Source organism: Melanotaenia boesemani, chromosome 21, assembly GCF_017639745.1.
Source record: "Melanotaenia boesemani isolate fMelBoe1 chromosome 21, fMelBoe1.pri, whole genome shotgun sequence".
In the NCBI taxonomy this organism is placed as follows: Eukaryota; Metazoa; Chordata; class Actinopteri; order Atheriniformes; family Melanotaeniidae; genus Melanotaenia; species Melanotaenia boesemani.
This window is the reverse complement of record NC_055702.1, coordinates 2,393,235-2,419,014: the sequence shown is the minus strand read 5'-3', so window position 1 is coordinate 2,419,014 and position 25,780 is coordinate 2,393,235. Positions and strand designations below refer to the sequence as shown.

The 25,780-nt window shown below is 42.4% G+C and overlaps 1 protein-coding gene across 1 annotated transcript in view; it reads right to left on the bottom strand.

Annotated features, from left to right (window-relative positions):
- The window catches only part of grid1b (glutamate receptor, ionotropic, delta 1b), a 552,168-nt gene that overhangs the window by 159,720 nt on the left and 366,668 nt on the right, over nucleotides 1-25,780 (bottom strand). Inside the window, exon 4 of the mRNA XM_041974390.1 lies at nucleotides 25,311-25,516. Within this exon, the coding sequence (XP_041830324.1) occupies nucleotides 25,311-25,516 (206 nt within the window). The remainder of the gene's footprint in view (nucleotides 1-25,310; nucleotides 25,517-25,780) is intronic.

Here is a 25,780-nt window from a genome sequence, read left to right as displayed (position 1 = left end):
TCCTCTTTTCTTCTGCAGACACTTTAACAGCAGCTTTTTTAATTGCAAAAGAAATAAATGAACTTTGCTGATTACTGCAGCTTTAACCACTACCAGACAAGCAGAAAATGGGGTCGCACTCTGATCAATACCAGCCTGGGAGAAAGTTACAGGCTCAGTTTGGATCTGGGTGGCAGACTGAAGGAAACCTGGCATCAGAACTAGAACAGGTCTGGGTGGTGGTCTGGGTGGACGTCTCCAGCAGCAGCTTTGATAAAAGCTCGGGAACGGTAATAAGACCGTTGCTTAAGCTGTAACATGCAGGAGAAGACTGAAGACAGAAAGTTGACTGATGTGTTTAAGTGAGGAAGAACTTTCTGGTCTGGTACAGTCAGACAGGGCAGCCAATCAGAGGTTTTTCCACCAGTTTTAATGAATCCAGACTCTTCAGACTTGGATGCAGCTGATTTGCCACAAAAGAGAGAAAAAACTGAGTCTAAATTCTGCTGCTCTGCTTTGAAGAATTTTGAAATATTCTGAATAAATTTTTGATGAACTATAGTTTAAAATTCAAAAACAATCTCAATTAGCGTACATGCATTTAAAACCAAAGCAGCAACAGTACCTTCAATTAGAATCAGAGAAAAACTTGAAGTTTCTTCTTTGTTCTTGTTCCCACTGCATTAGATCAAGTTCCCCACAAAACAGACCATCCTAATACACCCACCGTTCACATTACCAGGTACCTTCTAGTACCCGGTCGCACCCCCTTTTTAATCCTGGTGTGATGGTTGAAGCAGGTGGTGGAAACCTTCCTCAGAGGTTTTGCTTCATATTGACATGGCAGCATCAAGGATTCAAGGATTCAAGGAACTTTATTGTCATACCAGCTCACATTTACATGTTTATGGTACGAAATTAGAACTGAGGTTCCGGTTTGAGCCATAAGAAGGAGGGCAATAAGTGAAATAAAATAAGACATGAAGAGAAAAAAAAAAGAAAAAAAATAGAAATATAGGCTAAATATAAATAGAATATAAGCTAAATACAATAGAATATAAACAGCACAATTTTAAATAAAATAAAAATAAAAATAACAGTAAACACTAAAGAGCCCAGTTTGCATGTGCAGCCTAGATAAATATGTGCAAGTATGTATGTGCATGAGGTAGTGGTAGTCCAAAGTATAACATTTCTGATATTAATATTAGTGATATTGCACTTATATGGACAGCAGGTAAACATGTAAACATGTGGACAGGAACTCCCCTGGGGGGGGTAAAGTTGCTTCAGGTTTGTCGGCTGCATCCATGATGACACGATGGTATCAAAGTGGACCAAGAAAATCTCCCCCCACCATTACACCAGCAGCAGGCTGAAGCGTTGATCCAAGGCAGGATGGATCCATGTTTTCATGATGTTTCCAGCAGATTCTGAGCCGAGCATCTGAATGTGGAGCTGAAATGGAGACTCATCAGACCAGCAACGTTTCTCCATCTTCTATTGTCCAGTGTTGGTGAGTGTGTGTGAATTGTAGCCTCAGTTTCCTGTTCTTAGCTGGCAGGAGGCACCCGGTGTGTCTTCTGCTGCATCCTGGTCCAGACAACTGCTGCTCTGGATGTTTTCTCTTCTTCAGACCATCTCTGGAAACCCTGGAGATGGTTGTGGGTGGAAATCCCAGTAGATACTCAGACCAACAACCATGCCACGTTCAAAGTCTCTTAAATCCTTTTTCTGCCTTATTCTGATGCTCAGTTTGAACTTGTCTACATGACTACATGCGGCCCCGTCATTGGCTGATCCATCCTCGCTGTGTCTTTCCTCCCTGCAGGTGTCAGACTTTACAACGAACACGTCAACTGCCTTCACCACAGCTGGGCACATTGACGCATTATTATTGCACTAATGTATTAACTGATTAATTGTGGAATCTGTGAGATGTGAGCTTTCAGTAGAGAAGTCGTTTGTCCGTGTTCATGGGGAGTTTGTGTACCTGGTCTTTTAATTATTGTTGTCTTAACTGTGTGTGTTGGTGATAGAAATGGTTTTACTGAGCTGGTAGCTGAGATTCTGGACTTTCTGTGGATACCACACATGTTTATAGTTACATCTACAGACCTGACGCCAAACCCGGAAACCAGATGTTAACCCTTAACTCCCGGTAGCGGAGGCTGCAGGTGCAGAGGTGAAGCTAAACAGTCAAGCTAAGAATGAAAGGTTAGAGAATTTATATCCAGAAATGTGGATAATGAAGCAGTGAAGCTGCATGGATGGAAGTTATTGTGCATATTGTGAATATTTCTCTCTCCTCACCATCTAGAAGCTGTGAGATTCTCATCCTGCTTTCTGTCTGTTCACCTGATGCTGATATTCATCACATATTGTTCCTTCTGTGTTTAGAAAGAAGCAGCTTCACAGCTTTAAATCCATCCTGCTGACTTTTTACCTTTTAGTTAGTAAATCCTGCACATTTCATCCTTCTTTCTCATAAATATTTGATTTTATAAATATATATGAAAAAATGTTTTATCTGAAAATTGCTGCTAAACCTGTTTATGTGCTTAGTTCAGGGGTCTGCAGCCTTTCCAATCCAAAGAGCCATTTGTCCCTCAGCCAGCTAAATAAAACTCCTTTAGAGACGCAAATGTTACAAGACTTTTAAAAAAGGCAAGTTAATATATATTTTTAATGAAGAGTTATTTTTAAAGAACCACATTTTTATTTCCATGTTTAGGTTTTAAAATAAAGAAAAACATAAAACTTTTGAAATAGGATGAACAGAATTTCTTCTATGGGATGTAGATATCTGAGGAAAATTTGGTTAAAAAAAAAAGCCCATAGTTTCCAACACAATTATAAGAAAAAGATATATATATATATATATATATATATATATATATATATATATATATATATATATATATATATATATATATATTGTTAACTTGTATCTTTTGTTTATTATGTTCTGGAAAATTAAATCAACTATTCCATGAAAAGAAAAAAGAAAGAAAAATTGCTAAAAACCTGCATGTGTTATTTTATCTATATTTAGAAACATCAGTTATTTCTTTAGTATTTTTTTGTCATGTATTAAGAGCCATTGTGGAAGGTCCAGATGGCCACTTGTTGCTCCGGAGCCACAGGTTGAAGATCCCTGATTTAGTGTTTGTAAACTGCATTTTACTGCATTTTCTTCATATAACAGTAGGCCTTCTTTTAAAGGAAAATAACATTTTGCAGTAACAATGCAATTAATCATGATTAATCCCAACATTTCATGAGATTAATCGCAATTAAAAAATTTTAATTGTTTCCCAGCACTACTTTTTACATGTTTATATTTATATACTGTAAATACTCATCCTGTCAGTCCAGATACTGTTCATTATTTGTGTGCTTTCTTGTTTGATATCACCCGTGTGCTTCTGCTTACTGCACCTGTACTGTTGCAACAAAGCAGTTTCCCCACTGAGGGACAACTGAAGGTTTCGTATTCTTATTATTCGTAACAGGAAGTTGTACTGGTGGGTCTGAAACAGTGGCGGGTGCTTTATGCTCAGTCTGCTCGAGGTGGATACGCTGTTTTATCCTCCAGCCTGCTCTTGTTCTGTTCCAGAGCAGGTTATCATCTTCCAACATTTCTATCCCTCCGTTCAGGCTGCACTAGAAGAAAATTTAAATATGCTGCATTTATAAATCACCTACAAACCACCCCAATCTCACTGAGGTGGTTACTCTTGTAGTTCCTTTCCTCTGTCTTTTCCATCCATATTTTAAAGACAATGCAGCTGCTGTCAGGCCTCTTAACTGGGGTTTTTGGGACTGTAGACAAACATGGCAACAATGCCTTGTTTTCTAAAGGAAAGTAGGTCCTACTGTGGCTGTGCAAACTAAACATGGACACAGAGGAATTGGAGGAATTAAGAATGCTCACCCCCAAAGATTTGCAGAGCCACTGCAAGGTCAGTGGGTTTGCAGAGGATGCTAGCACCTCCTCCCTCTAAGTAGCTCCTCCATGAAGCAACCAGCTAATGTCTTCTTGTAGTTTTGTAGAAAACCAGATCAGGTAAAGAGGGAGTAATTAAAACAGCCTGTGCCCCTTTCCAGTATTCCCAGCTGCTTCCATGTGTGGGTTTTAAGCAGGATATAGTTGTAGGTGAGAGTTATTTGTTCATGTATGTTTGCAGAGGCGAAGCAGTCGAGTCTGTTGGGTTGCAGAGCGAGCACACCGGAGGAAACCTGACGACAGCAGCAGAAAACAGCAGCGGCCGACCTGACGGACTAATCTCCCTCTCACCGTGTGACCAATCACCTCCTCTCTTTGTATTTTATATCTCTGGCTCTCCTCTTCCCCCTCCATTCTCTCCTCGTCTCACCGCTTCTCTCAAACTCCGCCATGACAAATTGCATTCACATTATTACCTTTCAGGATAATTGTCAGATGCTGGCATCTAGAGAAGCTCTCAATGCCCACAGCTCAGATTTAATTCTGCTGTCACCACCGTGACAGGCAACATAAACAGGAAGAAAGGCCCAACACAAGGATACCAGAAGAAACAGCTCTGCAGATCTCTCAATACATGTCCATCTATAATACCTGTGGAAGGGCTACAGCTCTCATACTGCAGCATTCACTCGGGTAAAAACTGTAAGACTATTAAACCAAACCTTTTTCTTGATATTTCTCCAATCATTCGGACTTTGTTGTAATCGATTACAGCAGACTTGATCAATTTTTCCAGAGCAACTTAACTCTGACCTATAAATCTGTAGCCCTGTGGCAGTTATAGGGTTAAAACACAATGCAGTGGTTCTTTGGTATCTAAGGAGTTCATTTGAATCCTTTATCAAGTTTAATTAGTAAGTAAACGTTTATTTGCTTTTTGCTGTTTATATTGACATATTTACATTACAAAAAATTAAATATAAAGTACAGGAGATTACTTTAAATTTATAGAGGTATAAGATACTGAGTGTTATAAGATTATTTCACTACAGTTTTTATTCAGCAACAGAAGGTTGTAAATGTAAGTGTTGTTTTTCTTTACTGTAATTTCATTGGTCCTTGCATGTAGTCAATCAGCGCTGTGTCTGGTGATTTGCGGGCAGGGCGCAAGTGGGCGGGACTAATGACATGAGAGGGGGGAAGGGAAAGTTCGGGAAAGCAGACAGAGGCGGGAGAGAGTCGAGTTGAGGAGACTCAGGAAAAAAAAAAACAGCGGAGTTGGAGCGCGGAAGCTCAAGCTCCTCCTCGGCGGAAAGAGGAGGAGGCTACAAGCCACGAGGTGCTATAGCTAGGCTAGCTGCACTGTGTCACCTTAACGTCCGGGATGTCGATATTTTGACGCACTGAATGTTTTGAAAGAGTAACAGGCCTGCAACGTCTTTCCTTTTGAGTCCGTGGAGTTAACGAGGAACCGTGAGTAACCTTGACTGTGTGTGTGTGCGTGTGTGTGTGGGCCCACCACCACCGCTAAATAATAAACATTGTTCTGTGTTTTGGAGTATTGAGCTAAGGGCTAAGCGTACGATATCGTGGTTTTGGAAGAGGAAAAATATATTGAAACTAACAAGGTTTACATCTAATTTGTATGGGTTTTTCTTTGTGTGGGGAATATTATATTGGTTGTTGTTTTATTTTGTATGTCTATTTGGGGATTTATATTTTGTTTCCGGGGGTTTAATATTTATTTTTGCTAAATTATTGTTTATTAAAACGAAGGCCTTACAGTTTGCCTAAATTAAGTAATCTCTGGGTCATATCTTTCTTACATAGGACTACTCTGCATAATACTGGTTTGACCTTTAAGTTTGGAAATATCCACTTACTAGGTGCAGCTTCGTGGTATCCACCTTTACATATAACGAACCCAAGCACCCACCATTCCCACCCTAAAGAGTGGCCGAACGGGTGCTACAAATCATTCAAGCAGGACAAATAAAAGGCAGCTAACTCAAGGAATGAACCAGTGTTCCAATTTCTTCTTTTCGTTTCATCTGTAAAACCAGATCAGACAGTCTGACAGAAAACTTGGCTTATCTCAGCATGGAGGCAGAAACTGGACAATTAGAGGACAAAAGAAGAAAAGTCAGGACTAAAAACCATCTACAGCAGAGGAACACGATCTGAAATCCAGCAAATACCTGAACCAGGACCTGAGAGATGCATCTGGACCTTCAGCTGATCCATCTACTGTTGGCCGAAGCCTCGTCAGAAATGGTCTCCATGGAGACGTGGATGTTAAGAAGCCGAAGGGAAACAGAGAGAAAAGGCTGAGGTAGGTCACATGACACAAGAACTGGACTGAAGATCAGTGGAAACAGGTCTGATGGAGGGACGGATCCTCCCCAGAACCTGAACCTCAACGGGTCTGATGGAGGGACGGATCCTCCCCAGAACCTGAACCTCAACGGGTCTGATGGAGGGATGGATCATCCAAAGAGCAGCTTTGGAAAGTCCTTCAAGGATCCTGGAGAACTATTCCTGAAGACTCCTTGGAGAAATGACAGAGAGCTTCTGTAAGCGGCTCTGACTGGGATGAAGAATAAAGCTGCTCAGACCAGATTTTCACGTTCAGGCTCCTTAGAGGTGGACCAACCGGTTCTGACTCTGGATTCACATATTTTAGAGAAATCAGGACCTTCTGGCAGAGTTGTATTTTATCTCTGAGTATTGGTAGCCTGTGATCATTCCAGATGGTTTGCTTTTATTTTTTTAGTTACTTCAGAGATACTTTCTAAAAACTGCATCAAGTATTAAACCACGAGACCCCATGACTCACTAAGTGCTGCAAACATCTGTAGTTGATGGGTCTTAGTACTCGATTCTCCCAAACAACTCTAAAAGGAACAAAATACAATGAAAGTAATCTCCTCTTCAGTTAGCAGGTAATCACTTGGCTTGTTGAAAACTTTGAAAGCAACAACTTTTCTGTCAGTAGAAGAAGATGCTAGCTGAGAATATGCTGCTTATTTGTTGTTTGGATTCTCTCTGGTTGACCTCTGAGCAGCTGGCCGTGTGGAGCCCTGGAGGTCGATGCTGCCACACTGCAAACAGAAAGTCCAGGAGTCGTACATCCTGCTGGTAGGAGACAGGTGACCCAACCTGTTCTCCTGCAGGGGAAGCTGAGGTCAAAACTGTTTTGAAACCTGACCACGCTGATTTCATCCCCCAGAGAGAAGAAGAGGAAGAAAACAGGACAGAGAGAAAAGATGGTTTTAAAATGTGATCTTTTCTGACCCGACATTGCGACCTCTAAAATGTCAAATGTTCAGTTTCAGAAGGATTTTTATCCTCTGTGACAGAGCTTGTGAGTAATAAGTAGAATGATATTTACACTGTTAGCATAAGTTGATGCATGGGTCAACCAGTCAGCCTCCACCTTCAGCCACTAATCCAAAAACACACTTTAATAAATTATTTCACAAACTTCATGTCAGACTTTGGATGTAAGTCACTAATAGCATGATACCATATTTGAGACGAGTTCGAGTCGACTGGGTTCAGGATCCAGAAGGTCACTACGAGACAATACCACAGCTGGTTTAACGCAGTCACATCCATTCATATTAAATCACATGGAATAACTAAAATTCCTGAATCCAATTTTCTTCCTGTGCTGACTCAGACATTTAAATAAAAAACAAGCTCCTCTTTGACTGAACCACATTCTGGATGTTGAGCTTTAACGTCTCAGAAAAGAAAACTGAAGGAATAAATTTTTATCGTTAGACATTAAATCGGAATCCAGAGTAAACCTTACTGCTATTTAGAGTCTGAAACCAAATATTTTACTACTTAGTTGTAACAACCATGTAAGTAAAGTCTTTACAGCAGGGATCCTTAACCCTGGTCCTTTTTAGAGGTTTCCCTGCTACGACACAGCAGACTAAAATCAAGCTTTGTGGGATGGGATGTAGAAGAGTTTCTATGAAAGGCTGATAAATGAGGAAACTGATGATAATTTCATGTGTTGTCTCCAGCGCTGGATGCAGACAGCTTCATCCAGCCTCTCTGCTCTGGATGGATGGAAAAAGAAAACAAAAAAAGCAGCGAGTACATGTGTGTGTGCTCTTTAAGCATCATGAGAGATGGATTATGACAAAGCAAAGAGTGGATAGTGTGAGAGAGTGGAGAGGTGGAGTGGGCGACAGACAGATCGAGGATAACACTGTAAGCTACAAAGTGGGCGGCCAGGCTCAAAAAAACTATGAGGAGGACAGAGGATGAGGAGGGAGACAGAGATGGATGACTGGATCTCTCTGCCTGAAAATATGAAGAAAACAGAGATGGAAGCAGGGGAGGACAAACGAGGACATTTTTCCAGAAGGCCTTGTTATACAGTGAGTGTGTGTGCCCCAGGTTTTACTCATGTTGTGGGGACCTGAACCTGGCAGCACTGAGACATTATGGAGATAAGGAGAAAATCATTCAACTTTAAGGTGGAGGTGAGATTTTTAGTTCACCTGATGTCTTCATGTCATCCATGCATGACTGATTTAGCATCTGACACAGAGGACCAGAACATCATATCAGACTGACTGGATAGTAATAACAATTTTACTTTATTAACCCCAAATAGGAAATGAGCCTCTGCATTTTACCCGTGTCTAGGTTTGCCATGTGTCAGCAGCCGGGAAGCTGGTAAGGGCCTTGCTCAGGTGGCCAGAGTGGTGCACCGCTGTTGTCTTGAACCCAGGTTCTACAGAGTCAAGCCAACCTCTTACACCTATAGGCTACCACTCCCCCTATGAATTCTACTTGAAAGACCAGAACTATTTTGTATCAGGTGGTAACTACAGCTCCATGTCGGCCCTCCTATTGTTCAGCATCTACATGCTCTCACTAGCTCTGATCATGGAAACAAACCAAACCAAACAGATCATAATTATGCTGATGACATTCAGCTCTATATTACTGTCTCACCAGGGGCCCTGGTCCCAGACAACGCTTCAGTACATGTCTTGGTTGCATCAGTACTTGGATGTGTCAGAATTTTCTTCAGCTAAATAAAGATCAATCTGAAATGATTGCCTTTGGAACCAGAGATTAGTTTCCAGTTACAGCCAGCTATGTTAAAAACAACGGATCAATCGAGAATCTTGGTGTCATTTTGGACTGAGTTCAATTTTAACAGCCAAATTAAAGCAGGAACCAAAATCTGTCTACGAGGTGCAGTGTGTAACAAATCAAAGGTCAATGACAAAAAAAGCAAATATGTTATAAACTGTGTTTCTATTGGTATCTAATGACTTTTATTCTCTTAAAATGAGTTATTTATTTCTTCCTGTTGTGGTCCGCATACATGGCAGCTGCCATATTTGTAACCATTTTTTGTAATGTGAAACCGTTAAAGACGGAGCTTACTAATTAAGGGGAAAGCTTAATTTCAAAATACATAGGGCACGAATAACTAGGAAACAATTTTTAATTTTAATTTGTAGGGTAAAATTATGGCACAGCCTCAATAATGAACTAAAACAACTTAAAAATATACACCAGTTTAAAATAAAGTTTAAAGATATGATTTTAAGATGTATAAAGAGGATTTGTAACTAAGGGCTTGTCAATGTTTAGTTATTAATCCTATCTGAGGATTAATTATTAATTATTCGGTGAGGGGCTTCAGACGTCTGGACCGAAGCTGGTCTCCATCTGCTGAAGGATGAAGTGCAAATGGAGGTGAACCTCCGTTTTCCTGCTGACACTCCCGGAAGATGACCAAACCAACACGTCCTGGTGTTCTCCCTTTTGGAAGAAATGGCCCCAGAAGCCGAAGCAACACAGTTTAATTAACGTTCTACATGAGACCTGCAGCAGGAGGTGACAGTGACTTATAATAACAGCAGGGAAATGTGTGTGCGTGAAGCTCCAGGTGATCTCTTACTCCCAGCTGAAAACAAATCTTCTGCAGTGGAAGTTAAGGAGTCTCTGAGGGAAAAGCTGTGTTACACTGATTTTTGTGTCGGGTTAGTAGAAAGTGTTTGCTGAGGGACTGAAAGATTGTGTTATTAAACCAGTTCAGAGCGAGTCCATGAGAAGTTAAAGAATCCAGCTCTTTCCCTCCCTGCGGATAATAAAGTATTCAGAAAGTCTGTGGAAGTGAAGTGAAGCTGCAGCAGGACTCTGCGGTGGATCCTCCGGCTTCCCGTCTCTCTGCAGGTTTTACAGGTGTGCACAGGTGTGTGTGTGTGTGTGTTTACAGCTCGTGTGTTGAAAGATTGTTGTGGAAATCTTGCCTCAACAAGATGATTTGATATTTCTCCTGTGCGTCAGCACTCCGGGAGCGGAGTCGTGTTTCCTCGGCTCTCTGGTCTGATATCAGATTAGCCCCGTCAGACTGCTGCTTTATCAGCCGTGCTGTCCGCCAGCCAAACAAACGACAGCAGCACCTCCACACCCACCTCCTCCACCTCTGTGACAAACGACACGTCAGCCCGTCTCCGATCCATCTCTCATCTATCTCTTACTGCAGGGAGACTGTCACATGGATGCCCTTACAGCAGGGATGTGGGGAGAGGGAGAGGTTGTTGTTTTTTTTGTGATGACATTTCTTTCTAAACAACAGGTAGACGAGGTGATGGTGAAGATCAGGAACAAAAGATTAGTGAGACTCTGCTTTCGCTCTTTCTGCTCTTAAACTTTAATTATCCAGCAGATCAGGACGACTTCCTGTAGCACCTGCAACAGTTAAGAAGTTGTGGGGTAAACTGTGATGGATATTTAACCCTTTAGCTGATCTACAGAGGTTTTCCAGACATTTCTATCCCGTCCAGGAGGTTTACAATCCAGCCTCTAAATGTAGTTTTATTCAGAAACTCTATCTGGTAAATCCACAATGATCCGTGATAACAGCATTATTTACCACATTTCACCATAAAAACATCACCATCACTACTATGTTGCTAAGAGACCTCTATTTAGACCTGGACATGATGATGAAGCCACTTCCTGTCAGACTTTCCACCAATCAGAGAGCTTAGATTGACGGTAACGTCCAATCAGGAGCAGCCAAAGATCAACCAGTGAGCAGAAAGTTCTATGTGTGTGTGAAAAGAAGAAAAATAATGCTCCTCTATGGCTGGAATAAAGCCAAGAAGACGTTTCTGATGCACGGTGGCGCCACAAAGTAGCTGAGCTGGAGTTGGTTTAGTGAGGATAGCAGGTAAATAGTAGCAGGAATAACTGGAAATGAGGAAAAGTGGAAACATGGAAATAGTTTCTGTTGTGTGTTTGTTTCAATAACAATATTTTTTCTCCTGGAAGCCAAGACTTGAGGGAATGATGAGCAGATAATGCAGCATTTCAGAGAGGCAGAGTCTCTCAGATGTTAATGCTCAAAATGGAGCCAGACAAACTTGAATATACTGAATATGAGCATCAGCAGTCACCAGACCACATTTTCAGCTCACGAGTCACTTTCCAGCTGCAGCTCCTCTCAGTTTACTCCTATCTTGGAGTAAAGTCGAGAATAAAACAAGCCCAGAGAGCAGGAAGTGAGTCGCCCCCCTGCACGTGAGATCATAATTGATTTCACCCGCTGCACCTCTTCGCTGTAATTGGAGCACTTAGTATAAATGCTGCTGGTCACAATCTAATTGCTTGGAAGAAGGCGGAGATGGAGGATACTTGACAAGCATTAGCGCTGATTGAAGATCAGCATCAGAGACGTCACCTCTGACTGGGTGGGTCGCCGCCTTCGTACGGGCGCAGATTACAGCGCAGAAGGTGACTTTGGGGTCATTTCACTCCTTTTTCTTTATGTTACTATAAAAAACATGGTGATGGTGATGCGGCTGGTTTTACTGTTCAGTTAATTTCCAAACTGTAAACACAATTATTACACAAAATGTATTATTGAGGAATAATGTCTACAACCTCTATTCCAAAAAAATGTAGACATTTTACCATGTGATGAAAAATATTAGCTGATACTGAATCTGATGCAGCAACACGTCTGTAAAAAGTAGTTCCAGGGTGATGTTCGGCACGGTGTAAAAAGTAGTTCCAGGGTGATGTTCAGCACGGTGTAAAAAGTAGTTCCAGGGTGGTGTTCAGCATGGTGTAAAAAGTAGTTCCAGGGTGGTGTTCAGCATGGTGTAAAAAGTAGTTCCAGGGTGGTGTTCAGCATGGTGTAAAAAGTATTTCCAGGGTGGTGTTCAGCATGGTGTAAAAAGTAGTTCCAGGGTGGTGTTCAGCATGGTGTAAAAAGTAGTTCCAGGGTGATGTTCAGCATGGTGTAAAAAGTAGTTCCAGGGTGATGTTCAGTATGGTGTAAAAAGTAGTTCCAGGGTGATGTTCAGCATGGTGTAAAAAGTAGTTCCAGGGTGGTGTTCAGCACGGTGTAAAAAGTAGTTCCAGGGTGGTGTTCAGCACGGTGTAAAAAGTAGTTCCAGGGTGGTGTTCAGCACGGTGTAAAAAGTAGTTCCAGGGTGGTGTTCAGCATGGTGTAAAAAGTGGTTCCAGGGTGGTGTTCAGCATGGTGTAAAAAGTGGTTCCAGGGTGGTGTTCAGCATGGTGTAAAAAGTAGTTCCAGGGTGGTGTTCAGCATGGTGTAAAAAGTAGTTCCAGGGTGGTGTTCAGCATGGTGTAAAAAGTAGTTCCAGGGTGGTGTTCAGCATGGTGTAAAAAGTAGTTCCAGGGTGGTGTTCAGCATGGTGTAAAAAGTAGTTCCAGGGTGGTGTTCAGCATGGTGTAAATAGTAGTTCCAGGGTGGTGTTCAGCATGGTGTAAAAAGTAGTTCCAGGGTGGTGTTCAGCATGGTGTAAAAAGTAGTTCCAGGGTGGTGTTCAGCATGGTGTAAAAAGTAGTTCCAGGGTGGTGTTCAGCATGGTGTAAAAAGTAGTTCCAGGGTGATGTTCAGCATGGTGTAAAAAGTAGTTCTAGGGTGATGTTCAGCACGGTGTAAAAGTAGTTCCAGGGTGGTGTTCAGCATGGTGTAAAAAGTAGTTCCAGGATGATGTTCAGCATGGTGTAAAAAGTAGTTCCAGGGTGGTGTTCAGCATGGTGTAAAAAGTAGTTCCAGGGTGGTGTTCAGCATGGTGTAAAAAGTAGTTCCAGGGTGGTGTTCAGCATGGTGTAAAAAGTAGTTCCAGGGTGGTGTTCAGCATGGTGCAAAAAGTAGTTCCAGGGTGGTGTTCAGCATGGTGTAAAAAGTAGTTCCAGGGTGGTGTTCAGCATGGTGTAAAAAGTAGTTCCAGGGTGATGTTCAGCATGGTGTAAAAAGTAGTTCCAGGGTGGTGTTCAGCATGGTGCAAAAAGTAGTTCCAGGGTGATGTTCAGCATGGTGTAAAAAGTAGTTCCAGGGTGGTGTTCAGCACGGTGTAGCATCTCTTCTTCTAACATGTCTGGAAACGTCTGGGAAGTGAGGAGACCAGTTGCTGGAGTTTTAGGAGAGGAATGTTGTCTCATTCTGGTCTGATGCAGGATTCTAGCTGCTCTACAGTCCTGGACCTTGGTTGCTGGATTTCTGCTTCCATGAAGCTCCAGATGTTGTGTACTGGTGAAAGGTCTGGACTGCAGGCAGGCCAGTTCAGCAGCCGGACTCTTCTCCTGTGAAGCCATGATGCTGTGATGGATGCAGGATGTGGTTCAGCATCGTCTTGCTGAAATCTGCAAGGCCTTCCCTGAAAGAGACGTTGTCTGGATGGAGCAGATGTTGCTCTAAAGCCTCCATGTACTTTCCAGCATTGATGGAGCTTCACAGATGTGGAAGCTGCCCACGCCATAGACACTAATGCAGCCCCATCCCATCAGAGATGCAGCTTTTCACCTGTCCACTGATAACAAGCTGGATGCTCCCTCTCCTCTTTAGTCTGCAGGACACGCCGTCCATGCTTTCCACAAACTACTTCACATCTTCATCCAGGTTTCTACTTTGCCTCAGACCGTTTTAAATGAGCTTTGGTCCAGAGAAGAAGGCACTGGTTCTGGATCCTGTTCACATCTGGCTTCTTCGCTGCATGATGGAGCTTTAACCTGCATTTGTGGGTTTCAGGGTGAACTGTGTTCACAGACAGTGGTTTCTGGAAGTCTTCCTGAGTCCATGCAGTGGTTTCCAGTAGAGAATCCTGTCTGGTTTTAATGCAGAAGATCACCAGCATCCAGCCTTATGCCATGCATAAAGAGATGTATTATTTAGAGTTACCATGAGTTCAGACTGTACACAAGCAAAACCCGACCAGCTGGGACCAAAACCCACAAAACAAAATACAACAGCACAATCTCAGGATTTTAGAAATAATCTGTCACAGAGTCCAGACAGAGGAGTCATGTGAAGGAATTAAAGTCCCTCAAAAGAAGACGATAACGCTAAACAGACTCAGCATTAGTTCAGGTCCAACTTGCAATTCCTGACTGAAGATTAGAGTCAGCGTTTTACTTCATCTGCACATCATCACACACTGACTCACCTTTTCAGCACATCTACATGCTTTAGACTTTCATCCATCATGCAGGCCAACAATGCAGACACACTCTCAAAGAGTTGTCTCTGCAAAACGCAGAAAATAATCCTGATCTGCATCAAACTAAAACTTGTTTTTCTTTTCTCCAAACTCTCAAACAAGTTTGGTGAAATTGACTTTGGCTGTTTCTGCATAGTCTCGACCAGACTCGGTTTCTGCCTCTGTGAGGGAACAAAGAGCCCTGCAGCAGATGGTCCGAGGCTCACAGAGCAGGAACTCATCGTGTAGCCAGTCTGGGGAAGGAAGGATGACCTCGGACAGAGTTTTTATTTGTCTCATGCTTTGTATGTGTGAAGAAATGGGGTTATTAATTCTAAAAATTAACCTGAGTAAGATCAAATGTTCCTGCCCTTCAGCTCAACCAGAGGAGGAGATGCGTTGAGTCAAACCCAGCAGGTTCTGGTGAAAGTCAGAATTTATTGGGCCGCTTCAGTTTATGACCCTTTAGAGGAGACTTCAGAGAAAATGAGTTTTAGCCAGTTAATCGTGTGATAAATCAGACGGGTCATCCTGCAGCATCCTCTAAATGTGGAAAACATCCGAATCTTCAGAAATAATGAGAATAAAGTGGTTTGTGTGCCGAAATTCAGATTCTCTCACTGAGATGATGCCAAATTTGTGTTTTTAACCCTTTCATGCATGGTGTCCACTACACCTGTCTGACAGCAGTTTTTTAGTATTTATTGGTGGGAATCACATATTTGTAAATTTGCAGTTTGTAGATTAGTTTAACATGACTAATAACTTTGTTGTTTATCGGTCAGTTTAAAAATGAATTTAGACCATTTCACAAATTAACTTCTTGTATTAATACATTCATTTTGACAGCCCCAATAAAAACCCCAAATGTGTCACTGTACTCTTTTTTTTTATTTTTTATAATGAGCTGGCGACCCTCTGAAATTATTTTGAGACCCACATGGTGGTTGGGACCCCAAGTTTGAGAACCATTGCTTTAGAGGTCAAGAAAGTCCTCTTCCAAATATTTATGTAAAATTTTCCAAATTAATGTTTCTTCAAATCACTCAAACACCTTCTGTCCAAATAAAAATTCTTTATTATTTTAACTCTTTAAAAAAGGTTATTTTTCATAAAACAAGGTTGTGAGGTTGGGTATTATTATTATTTTTTTTTATTATTATTTATTTATTTATTTATTTATTATGAGCCTGAAATGTATTTACAATTTATTAAAAAAATAAATCCTGAGATAAGCTCCTCATCCCCATGAGACAACTAATTTTATGTGCATTTATTTTCATAAACATGTGATCAAATTAGCATTTAAAGGGTTAAAATTTTTGGGAATAATTACATATTTGGTATTTTGGAGTCAGAATGAAACTAAGATGATCTAAGCAAAAAGAATTGGGAAAGGATGTGAATATGAAATGTTTTTATAACAGGTTATGGAAGAGGACATTTTTGTCTTCTGATGACCTGAAAGGGTAGTAAATTTGTCCTCGATGTCATGTTGACATTTAAGACAAATGGAAACTGGAATTTTAAAGTTTAATAGAAATACTTTCATATATATATATATATATATATATATGTATATATACGAAAACGGTGGACATAAATTGAAAGAGAATGAGCTGAGAGGACTAAGGACGTCCTCGATGACCCACCAAGTGTTCAGTTAGTGCAGAAACAACATGCGTTTTCTGTGTTTTGTATGTGTGCTGCAGTGAAGTGGAAAGATGAGGGGAGGAAATGTCTAAGTGTGTTTTTATTGGGGTCATTTTCAATTTGTTGTTGGAAGATTTCCTTCCCCGCAGCCATGTAAAAGACACACACACACACTGGCTCCTGGTTGTGTGTGCAGCTGTCGCCCATCACTGCTCAGCGGCGTGATAGGATCCTGTCAGTCAAGTGTCTCCTGCAGCGACGAGGAGCTTCACCCCTTCTCCCAATCTAAACTCCTGCAGTGATTTATCCTCCGTCTCTCTCGTTCTGTTCTGATGCTGATAAAAGTCAGAGGGGAAGAGCGAGGGATGAGGAGGAGGAGGGAGAGGAGAGAAAATGGCAGGAATGGAAAGGGAGGATGATGAAAAGACGGGAGAGGACGGCCTATAAAGTTATGGAGGAGAAAACGGCGAGGAAGATGAATTAAAGCTTTTGCATACATATACACACCTTACCATGTTAAAATATGTGAACATAAAACTGTTAATTTCCTGTGTAGATTCACACACACACACTCGATAATGACTCACAGAGTCAGACGGTGATTCATGTGGAGGCGCGAACAGAGAAACAAGAGGAACAGCCCAATTAGCAGCTCTTCGTTCGAACCAAAATATCACAGCAAGCATGAAAAACCCCACCTAAGAACTCCTGATGTACCAAAACTCTCCTGCTACCACAGCAGATGTCAACTTTTCCACATCAAACCGCTTCCTCCTCACTGATGATGGTTTGAAAATCAGAGGTCAGAGGAGAATGTGCAGACTGGTTGGAGATGATGGAAACAGGAAGTCACATCAGCACTGGTTCCTACCAAAGGTCTGCAGAAGAGCATCTCTGAACACACAACACACCCAGCCGTGAAGCAGATGGGCTCCCGCAGCAGAAGACACACCGGGTGCCTCCTGCCAGCTAAGAACAGGAAACCGAGGCTACAATTCACACACACTCACCAACACTGGACAATAGAAGATGGAGAAACGTTGCTGGTCTGATGAGTCTCCATTTCAGCTCCACATTCAGATGCTCGGCTCAGAATCTGCTGGAAACATCATGGAAACATGGATCCATCCTGCCTTGGATCAACGTTCAGGCTGCTGCTGGTGTAATGGTGGGGGGAGATTTTCTTGGTCCACTTTGGGCCCCTTAGTACCAACGTGGCCTGGTTTAACCAGCACAGCCTACCTGAGTATTGTTTATATTTATTTCTTTTTATCAAAATAATTCTATCATGACTTAAAACTCACATTTAAATTTTATTCAGCATTTGTGTGATGTAAAAATGAGCCCCGCCCCCTCCTCTCACTCCTACCGTCCATGGTGTCGACTACTTGAATCAATCATGTCTCGTTGCATGTAAAGAACAGCATGTAAACGTGTTAAATAAGGTTAAAAGCTTGATTTACTCCTCTATATTAATGTGATCTTTGTGTGCGGCTCACAGCTGATTTATGTTGCGTCAGATGGAAATGTTAAAGTGTGAACAGTGGAACTGTGCGGACAGATGCAGCTCATATTTTAGTGCTGAAATCAGCTATTAACGGAGAAGGTTCAATGTAAAAAACACACATGACCAGTGAATGATGATGAACGATCATTTGCACATAACTGAGCAGTAATTTAAAAACTTATGTTTGTGCAGCATATACAGGATATAGAACACGCTAGCAGCGGTCTGTGCAGTCAAATACGTCGCGGCTGCTTCTTCTTTGTTCCTTTCACGAGTTGCATTTCAGCTCTACTGCCCAACATCGCCCCCACAGTTTGTTTCTTACTTCAGGGTACGCATCCTGCACAAGGCTCCTGACCCTGATGGGCGTGAATGTGCTAGAGAGAAGTCCATCATCTCCTGGATCACCGACTATCTGACAGACAGGCCTCAGTTTTTCCGGCTCAGGAACATCCTGTCTGATGTGGTGGTCGGTGACGCGGGAGCACCTCAAATGGACAGTCCTGACATCACTCCTCTACGTACACCCTGTACAGCTCTGACTTTAAATACATCTCTGACTCGTACCACCTGCAGAAAAACTGACGACTCTGCGGTGGTTGGTGCACCAGAGATGGACAGGAGAAGGAGTACAGGGAGCTGGTGAACAACTTTGTGGACTGGAGCAGCAGGAACCATCACCGAGCAGAAAACTGCACACCAGCCCACCAGGATCCTGGTGAGGACCAGGTTGTGTCCAGGTTGTGGACAGCTATAAATACTTGTGTGTGTACCTGGACAGCGGACTGGACTGGGGGATCAACACAGATGCTGTGTACAGGAAGAGGAGGAGCACATGCTACTTCCTGAAGAACTCAGTTCCTTTAACGTCTGCAGCAAACTGCCAATAGATCTTCTAGTAGTTATTCTAGTAGTGTGTGGTGGCCAGTGCCATCATGTATGCTGTGGTGTTATGGGGGAGCAGCATCGGCTCCAGGGATACAGCAGGATCAATGAACTGATCCATAAGGCTGTTAAGATCATTGGACACAACCTGGAGACACTGGAGACACAAGGTCTCTGAACCAACTGGTCTCCATCATGGACATTTCATCTACGACACAGTAAACTGTGGGGCAGCAGAGCTCTTTCTCTAACAGACGCTGCAGCTCCGCTTCATAAAGAGGTTCAGGAAATCATTCCTTCCTTTCACAATAACCCTGATCAATAACTCCTCCATGTGTGAGAACTGATCATCATCTCTGCATTTTACCCAAACACACCCAGCAACCCATCATCGTAACTGTAGATAGTCTGTGTGAAGCTATTTTATTTATTAGTGGTTTTTCAGACTTCACTTGTATGTAATGTGTGTATTGACTTTATTTTCCATTTCTCTGTATGTTTACTTTTTTATGTATCTGTTCTTTTTATTTTAATCTGATGGCTGTTGCTGTAACAGAAAAATTACCCTCAGTCAGTCAGTCAGTCAGTCAGCCTGTCAGTCAGCCTGTCAGTCAGTCAGCCTGTCAGTCAGTCAGACAGTCAGCCTGTCAGTCAGCCTGTCAGTCAGTCAGCCTGTCAGTCAGTCAGACAGTCAGCCTGTCAGTCAGTCAGTCAGTCAGCCTGTCAGTCAGCCTGTCAGTCAGCCTGTCAGTCAGTCAGACAGTCAGCCTGTCAGTCAGTCAGCCTGTCAGCCAGTCAGTCAGTCAGACAGTCAGTCAGTCAGCCTGTCAGTCAGTCAGTCAGCCTGTCAGTCAGTCAGTCAGCCTGTCAGTCAGCCAGTCAGTCAGTCAGTCAGTCAGTCAGTCAGTCAGCCTGTCAGTCAGCCTGTCAGCCTGTCAGTCAGTCAGTCAGTCAGTCAGTCAGTCAGCCTGTCAGTCAGTCAGTCAGACAGTCAGTGAGCCTGTCAGTCAGTCAGTCAGACAGTCAGTCAGTCAGCCTGTCTATCTCTATTACTCTCGTAAATGATGCACGGGACTAAAAGTTCCTCATTTCTCATTATGAGTAGAGCATGAATGAACCTACGACATGCTACCTTTACCTGTCTAGCATGTGACTGTGGAAGTAAAAATGGCTTAGCTAACCCTCCAACCACACGTCCATCAACAAATCAGAAATCAATGGCAGCGTTATGACCGGATGAAGGAAGTTTGATGTGAGATGTGAAGAGGAAATGGCGTACCTCATCTAGAAGACAAGGACATGCTTTGAAACGGTTTCAGCCCTGTGGGTAAAATCACCTCCAGCAAAAAATTTAAACAAAAGCAAAGACAAAGCTTCATTCTCCTACAACCCTGGAGTTCATTTATAGAATAATGTGGATGATGAAAGGAAACCAAACACAATAATAAAATCTAAGCACCTATTTAGAAATAACATAGCAAACAAATCCAGGAAGGAAACATAACGTTGACTCCTGTTTGTGCCGTTTAAGGTTTATTGTTAAATGCATGACTATGAGCTGCTTGTTACTGTCTGGATGCAGGTATTACTTAATGTTATTTCATATTTATATACTTGTTTGCGAGAATAGCAGCTACAGTGGCCTTAAACACAACTTTTCTTTTGTCACCTCTTTTCTTCCAAACCGAAAGGATTAAAAGGAAAACTCCTCTAGAAACTGTTTTTTTTTTCATTTGTTTGTTTTTTCTTAATTGTTTGAAAAAATAATTGAACCCTTTGATGTTGTATGTATCATGTCTGATACACATAGTTTCTGAGACCTTTTTAATCACTTTATGGTAAAAACTTTACTCAAAACCTTGTTTAAAACAATCTGATACTGGTCTTCTGCCCCCTGGTGGACACCTTTTAACACATTACACAGTATTAAATATATAGAAATTATTTTTGTTAATTATTTATTTTTACATTTTGTTCAAATAAAGACTTCAGATAAAAAAAACGACTTTTCTTCCTGATTTTTTCATGGCTTGGGCTTTAAAGGGTTAATAAAATTAAAGGTAGGAAGGAAATCTGTCTCCTTTAACATCTCACACAACAACATGTTCAGTTTTTCAGGATTATGGTTTAGTGTTAAGCATTTTTTAAAATAAAGTTGAGTGGAGAAAATGATTTCATTCATGAGTCTTATGCTCCTTCAACGAATCCCCAGTTGGTGACTGATAGGATCTGAATGAGCTCTTCTATTCAAACCATCTCTAAGTGTGCTCAGATCGTGTCTATGGGATGAAGAGCAGCAGGACTCGGCTACTTTGTCGGCGTTTATGGTCTCAGATTTGCCTCCCCGTGGTGCACGTCGGCCTCCATACAGCCACGCTGTTCAGTGTTGTGATGCTTCTCTGCAGAGGTAGAGGAAAACATGGCTGCTGGAGACGGTTTAATATGGAAAAGGGGAAATCAGAGAGCTGCCGACTGATGGAGACATTTAGTCCACACAGTCATTATCAGCTCTCTGATGCTTGCAGCTGTGCCTGCTGGGGCTCTTATTCTTCTCCTTTTGCGGTTATGGGAGTCTGATAAACCCTTCGCTCTGCCCGGCAGGCAGTTAAAAACAGAAAAACATGACGACTGGGTGGAATTACTGCGATTTACAGCTCTGCAGAACAACACGAGGGCGACTTCAGAGCAGGTGAAAAACATGCTGATTGAACTCGGCTCAGATCGTTCAGAGTTTGTGTTGAAGGGACTATTTTCCATCCTGTAATCTGGACTTTACGAAGCTGATGTTCATCCTGAAACTGTCACTTTTTCTTTGACATTTATTTCTTCACACGCATGACAATTAGCTGCAACATCTGTAAACGTCTGTACACGTTTATTTGTGTGATGCTGCTGCCATGGCAACAGCGCTGAATAAACACAAGAACCAACTCTTATGTTTCATTTTCATTTAAATGTCTGTTTTGTAAATCATAATTTATTTTATGTGTTATGTAAAACTTTACCTGACTTTGGTGTTACAGTAAGCTTGTTATCAGATATTTGCTTCCCTCAGACCGATGTGTTTCTCTTTGGTTTTCATCTCCTTCGATCCTGCGCACTTTCAGCATGTGGCAAATCGATCATACTTCATCGATACGTCATAACATCTGTTCTGGAAATGTGTGGGGGGGAAATCTCCTTAATGCTTCTAAGTAAATGAGATACCTTAGCACACAGTGCAGCACTCATCTGTAAAACTACGTCTCATTCACTTTCTTTGGTGGCGTTTCAGATAAGACAGGTCAGATTCTGCTGGATGTCAGGTTCCTCATCGGCTCATGCACCAGGATCAAGCACAGCACGAAACACGAGGTCACTTTTTACTATTTATTCTAAAACAGGGAAATTTCTCCTCTTTTTCAAATTAATCAGTTTCTACTCAGAATAGAAATAATAATAAACGGACGAGCGACTGGATTTTATTTACTTTTGTTTTTCCATCTGAGTGAAGTCACATGACCCAGAACTCCTCATGGCTCTGTCTATGCTGATGTTCCTAATCCAGGTCCTCAGGATCCACCTGCATGTTGAGGACGTGTTCCTCCTCCAACACACCTCTTTGAGATTAATGAAGTTCCTCATCAGGTTCTTTACAAGTCTGTTAACGAGCCATTCACTTCAGTCAGGTGTGTTAAAAGAGGGTTACCTGTAACACATGCAGGCCGTAGGTCCTGAGGACCTGGACTGAGAAACGCTGGTCTGCACCTGACGAACATGATACATCCATCCAGGATGAATAATTTCCAGACTTTGTTTCATATGTTGGGTTAATAGTTCTGGTTGGGCAGCGGTTTCCTCCATCTATGCAACCCTCCTAACCTTAACTCCAGATTTTACATTAGAGGCGCTTTCGTAGCAAAGACAGAGGAATGGAAGAGAGGGGGGTGGATTCTTGAGCTGAAGGTCAGATTTTCAGAGTGAGCTCTGTCTGAGCCTGTTGATCACCATGGTAACAGATGCTGGACTACTAACCTACTCCGAAGCTGTTTCTGTTTAGCGTTTCAGATAAAATAAATAAAAAAAAGCTCCATCCTCTCACTGATTCAGTTCCAGACAAAAATTTCACATCTAAGCTGTTGTCTGACTAAACAGGCTCACTGGTGAAAGAAAAGTCACATTCATCAAGTAAATGACAGAAAATCAGCTGTTTAAGACTGATGGAAAATGCAGTTTGGTGAGATGTAGCCCTCTGGGATGCTACCCTCTTAATCTGGGTCGTTAATGTGTGTTATGTTGCCTGGTTGTGGTGAAGCGTAAGGAACAAAAAAAAAAAGGCGAAACTGGATGTACAGACCAAACAGCACCTTCTCTTGAGAACTGGACTGTCTTTACTTTCAACCTCGGCCGCCTCCTTCATCAGATCTGACTGACAAGCTTTCAGCCGAAACAGATGACCTCAGTAACAGTTTGGATTATCTGTTTGTGGAGGAACCTGAACTCCCGCACAGCAGCAGCAGCAGCAGCAGCAGCAGCAGCAGCGTGGTGGTGGTGGGACGTCCTCAGCAGTTGTGTAAATAATTCAGATCATTCACTCACAAACACAAACATCCATCAGCGTGATCCATGGACACCAGTTACAGTGAAAAATGAAACGAGTCATAAATATTGAGCAAATTCATCTGCCTGTGTGGAAGGAACTCTGTTATGTGTGTGTGCTCCGACCAGCTCCATCTGTCACGCCAGGTGGCCACGCACAACTGGACACACATGACCACTGATCCAGTTAGAACTCAGCAGTGAGAACATTTACAAACACACATTCATTTTTCATTTTTCACTCCCTCAATCTCTTTAAACATTTAGCTATCCTTCCCTCCATCCACCCGTCCTTCTTACTCATTCACCCTTCCTTGTTTGATACCAGCAGAGGAAACTCTGCCGATATGGGACGTTATGGATCTTTAGATTTGGTCTTTTAAACTTAATCTGTGTAATTTTTAGGTTTAAATTGCAGGATTTACACCTCCTGGTCAGATTTAATTAAACATACACATGTAGTTGCTATCTTCGCCACTAGGGCGCGGGTTTTCTTGTTGAGGCCTCTCCTTATTTATTCATTTATTTATTTTATTATGTAATGACTTTAACATTGACCCATTATTTTTATTATTATTTTAAACTGCCCATCAAATCGGGACTAGCCTCCACCTGAACGACGTTTCCTTTCAGCTGCTACCTCTTCCGGAGGGGGTCCATGGTCCGCCATCAGGTCTATGTTTACGTGTTCCTCTTTATCATGATAAAAACACACTTTAATGAAGTAAACGAGTAAACTTCTGCTCAGGAGGCCACGCCCCCACCAGGAGGCCACGCCTCCACATCTGATCCCCTGCTGATCTTCACACAATCAGATCTCTGATTCAATCTCTGTCCCCAAACATCCTCCTTCATCCATCCATCCGTCCATCCGTCCATGCGTCCATGCTCATCCTCTCTCAACGATACATTTTTTCATTCATCCTCCTCTCTCATGTCCAATCCTTCCCCACTCGTTCATCTATCCATCCATTCCTCTTTGACCCATGCTGCCTCTTCCCCTCACCCTTCCATTGTTCTCTCTCCCTCCCTCTTCTAACCCTTCACCCTTTCTCCCTCCATTTCCCTCACTCATCCATCCTCCCTCAATCCATTCATCCATCCTTCCCTCCCTCTAATTCATTCATCTTCTCCTCCTCCATCCTCATTTTGTTATCTTTCTTCCCTCCATCCACCCTTCCTTCTTACTCATTCACCTTTCCTCCCTCTGTATTCCTCACTCATTCATCCTCTCTTATTAATCAATCCCTTCCCTCCCTGTTATTCATCCATCCATCCTCCCTCATTTATCCTCCATTCCTTCCTTCCTCTCCCTCCTCCATGCATCTTTACCTCTTTTATCCATCTGCCCTCCATCTATCCCCCAACTTTCCTCCCTTTGCCTCACCCATTCATACCCTGATCTTTCCTACCTAATTTATCCATCCACCCTTCCATCCCTCTTAGTCTTTCATCCCTCCATCCTTCCTTCCTCCCTTCATCCATCCCTCCCTCTGTCATCCCTCCATCCTTCCTCCCTCCCTTCATCCATCCCTTACTCCTTCATCCCTCCATCCTTCCTCCCTCCCTTCATCCCTCCCTTGCTCTGTCATCCTTCCATTCTCATCACTTCATCTTTCCTCACCTGCACTTATCCACCTATCTCCCAGTCCTCCCTCATCTGTTCTTCCATTCTTTCTCTCAGAGTCTCCACCCAGAATTCTCAGATTAACCAATCAAAGAACTTTCCAGTTTCTCCATCATAAAACCAGTAAACCCATCCTGGCGAAGTGTGGTTCATACTGGTTAACTGTCACCTTACACATTTGTTTTGTATGTATGAAGTCCTTTTCCTTCCTTTAAACATCCACAGATCCCTCTATCCCTCTCCATGTGTTCATTCATTCATTTCCTTTACACACTCACTTTTCTCCATTTCTGAGCTCTACTTCCTACATATTTTCAGCTGTTCCTCACCAGTGTCTTCTCCTCTCACTTTTCCTGCGTTCGAAGTCAGTTATTCCTGAGATGCATCCAGAATCCATGTTAGGCTTTTACATCTCAGCACACAGTTCCCTAACAATCCAATCGTTGCCACAATCTCTGACAACTAATTATTTTCCTCCACCATCAGATCTAAACTCATTAGTTCCCACTCCAACACAGAAGCACAACTTTCCAGAACAAATCACACTCATTCCCCTTGAACCCCGTTTGTCTCTCACACAGATCGGAGACAGCTTGGCTGGAAGACATGAACCTGGACATGAGCGGGACTGACCTGCTGGATGAAGGTGTGAGCTCCGTGAGGGCTGAGCAGCAGGATGGCTCTGCGTAACATGTCCCGGTAACGGTTCAGCTCCTCTGTCCTCATGGTGGTAAACAGGTTGGTGAAGACTTTACTGATGTTCTTGTCCACCATCTGCAATGCAACGTCCACGCCCTGACGGGAGGTTTGATCAAGAAAACCCTGCAGACCGCGGATATCTGGAGCAGGCAAGAGCACAGACAATAAAATATAAATGAGACAAAAATATAAACTCAACATCCACGTCACCAGCACCACTTTCCTGTTACACAAATGTCTAATCAGCCAATCACATGGCAGCATCTAGTCATGTAGACATGGTGAAGTAGACTTGCTGAAGTTCAAACTAAGCATCAGAGTGAGGAAGAAAGAGGATTAAGAGGTGTTGAACATGGCATGGTGACTGGTTGGAGATGATAGAAAGGCAAAAAGAAGTCCAATCA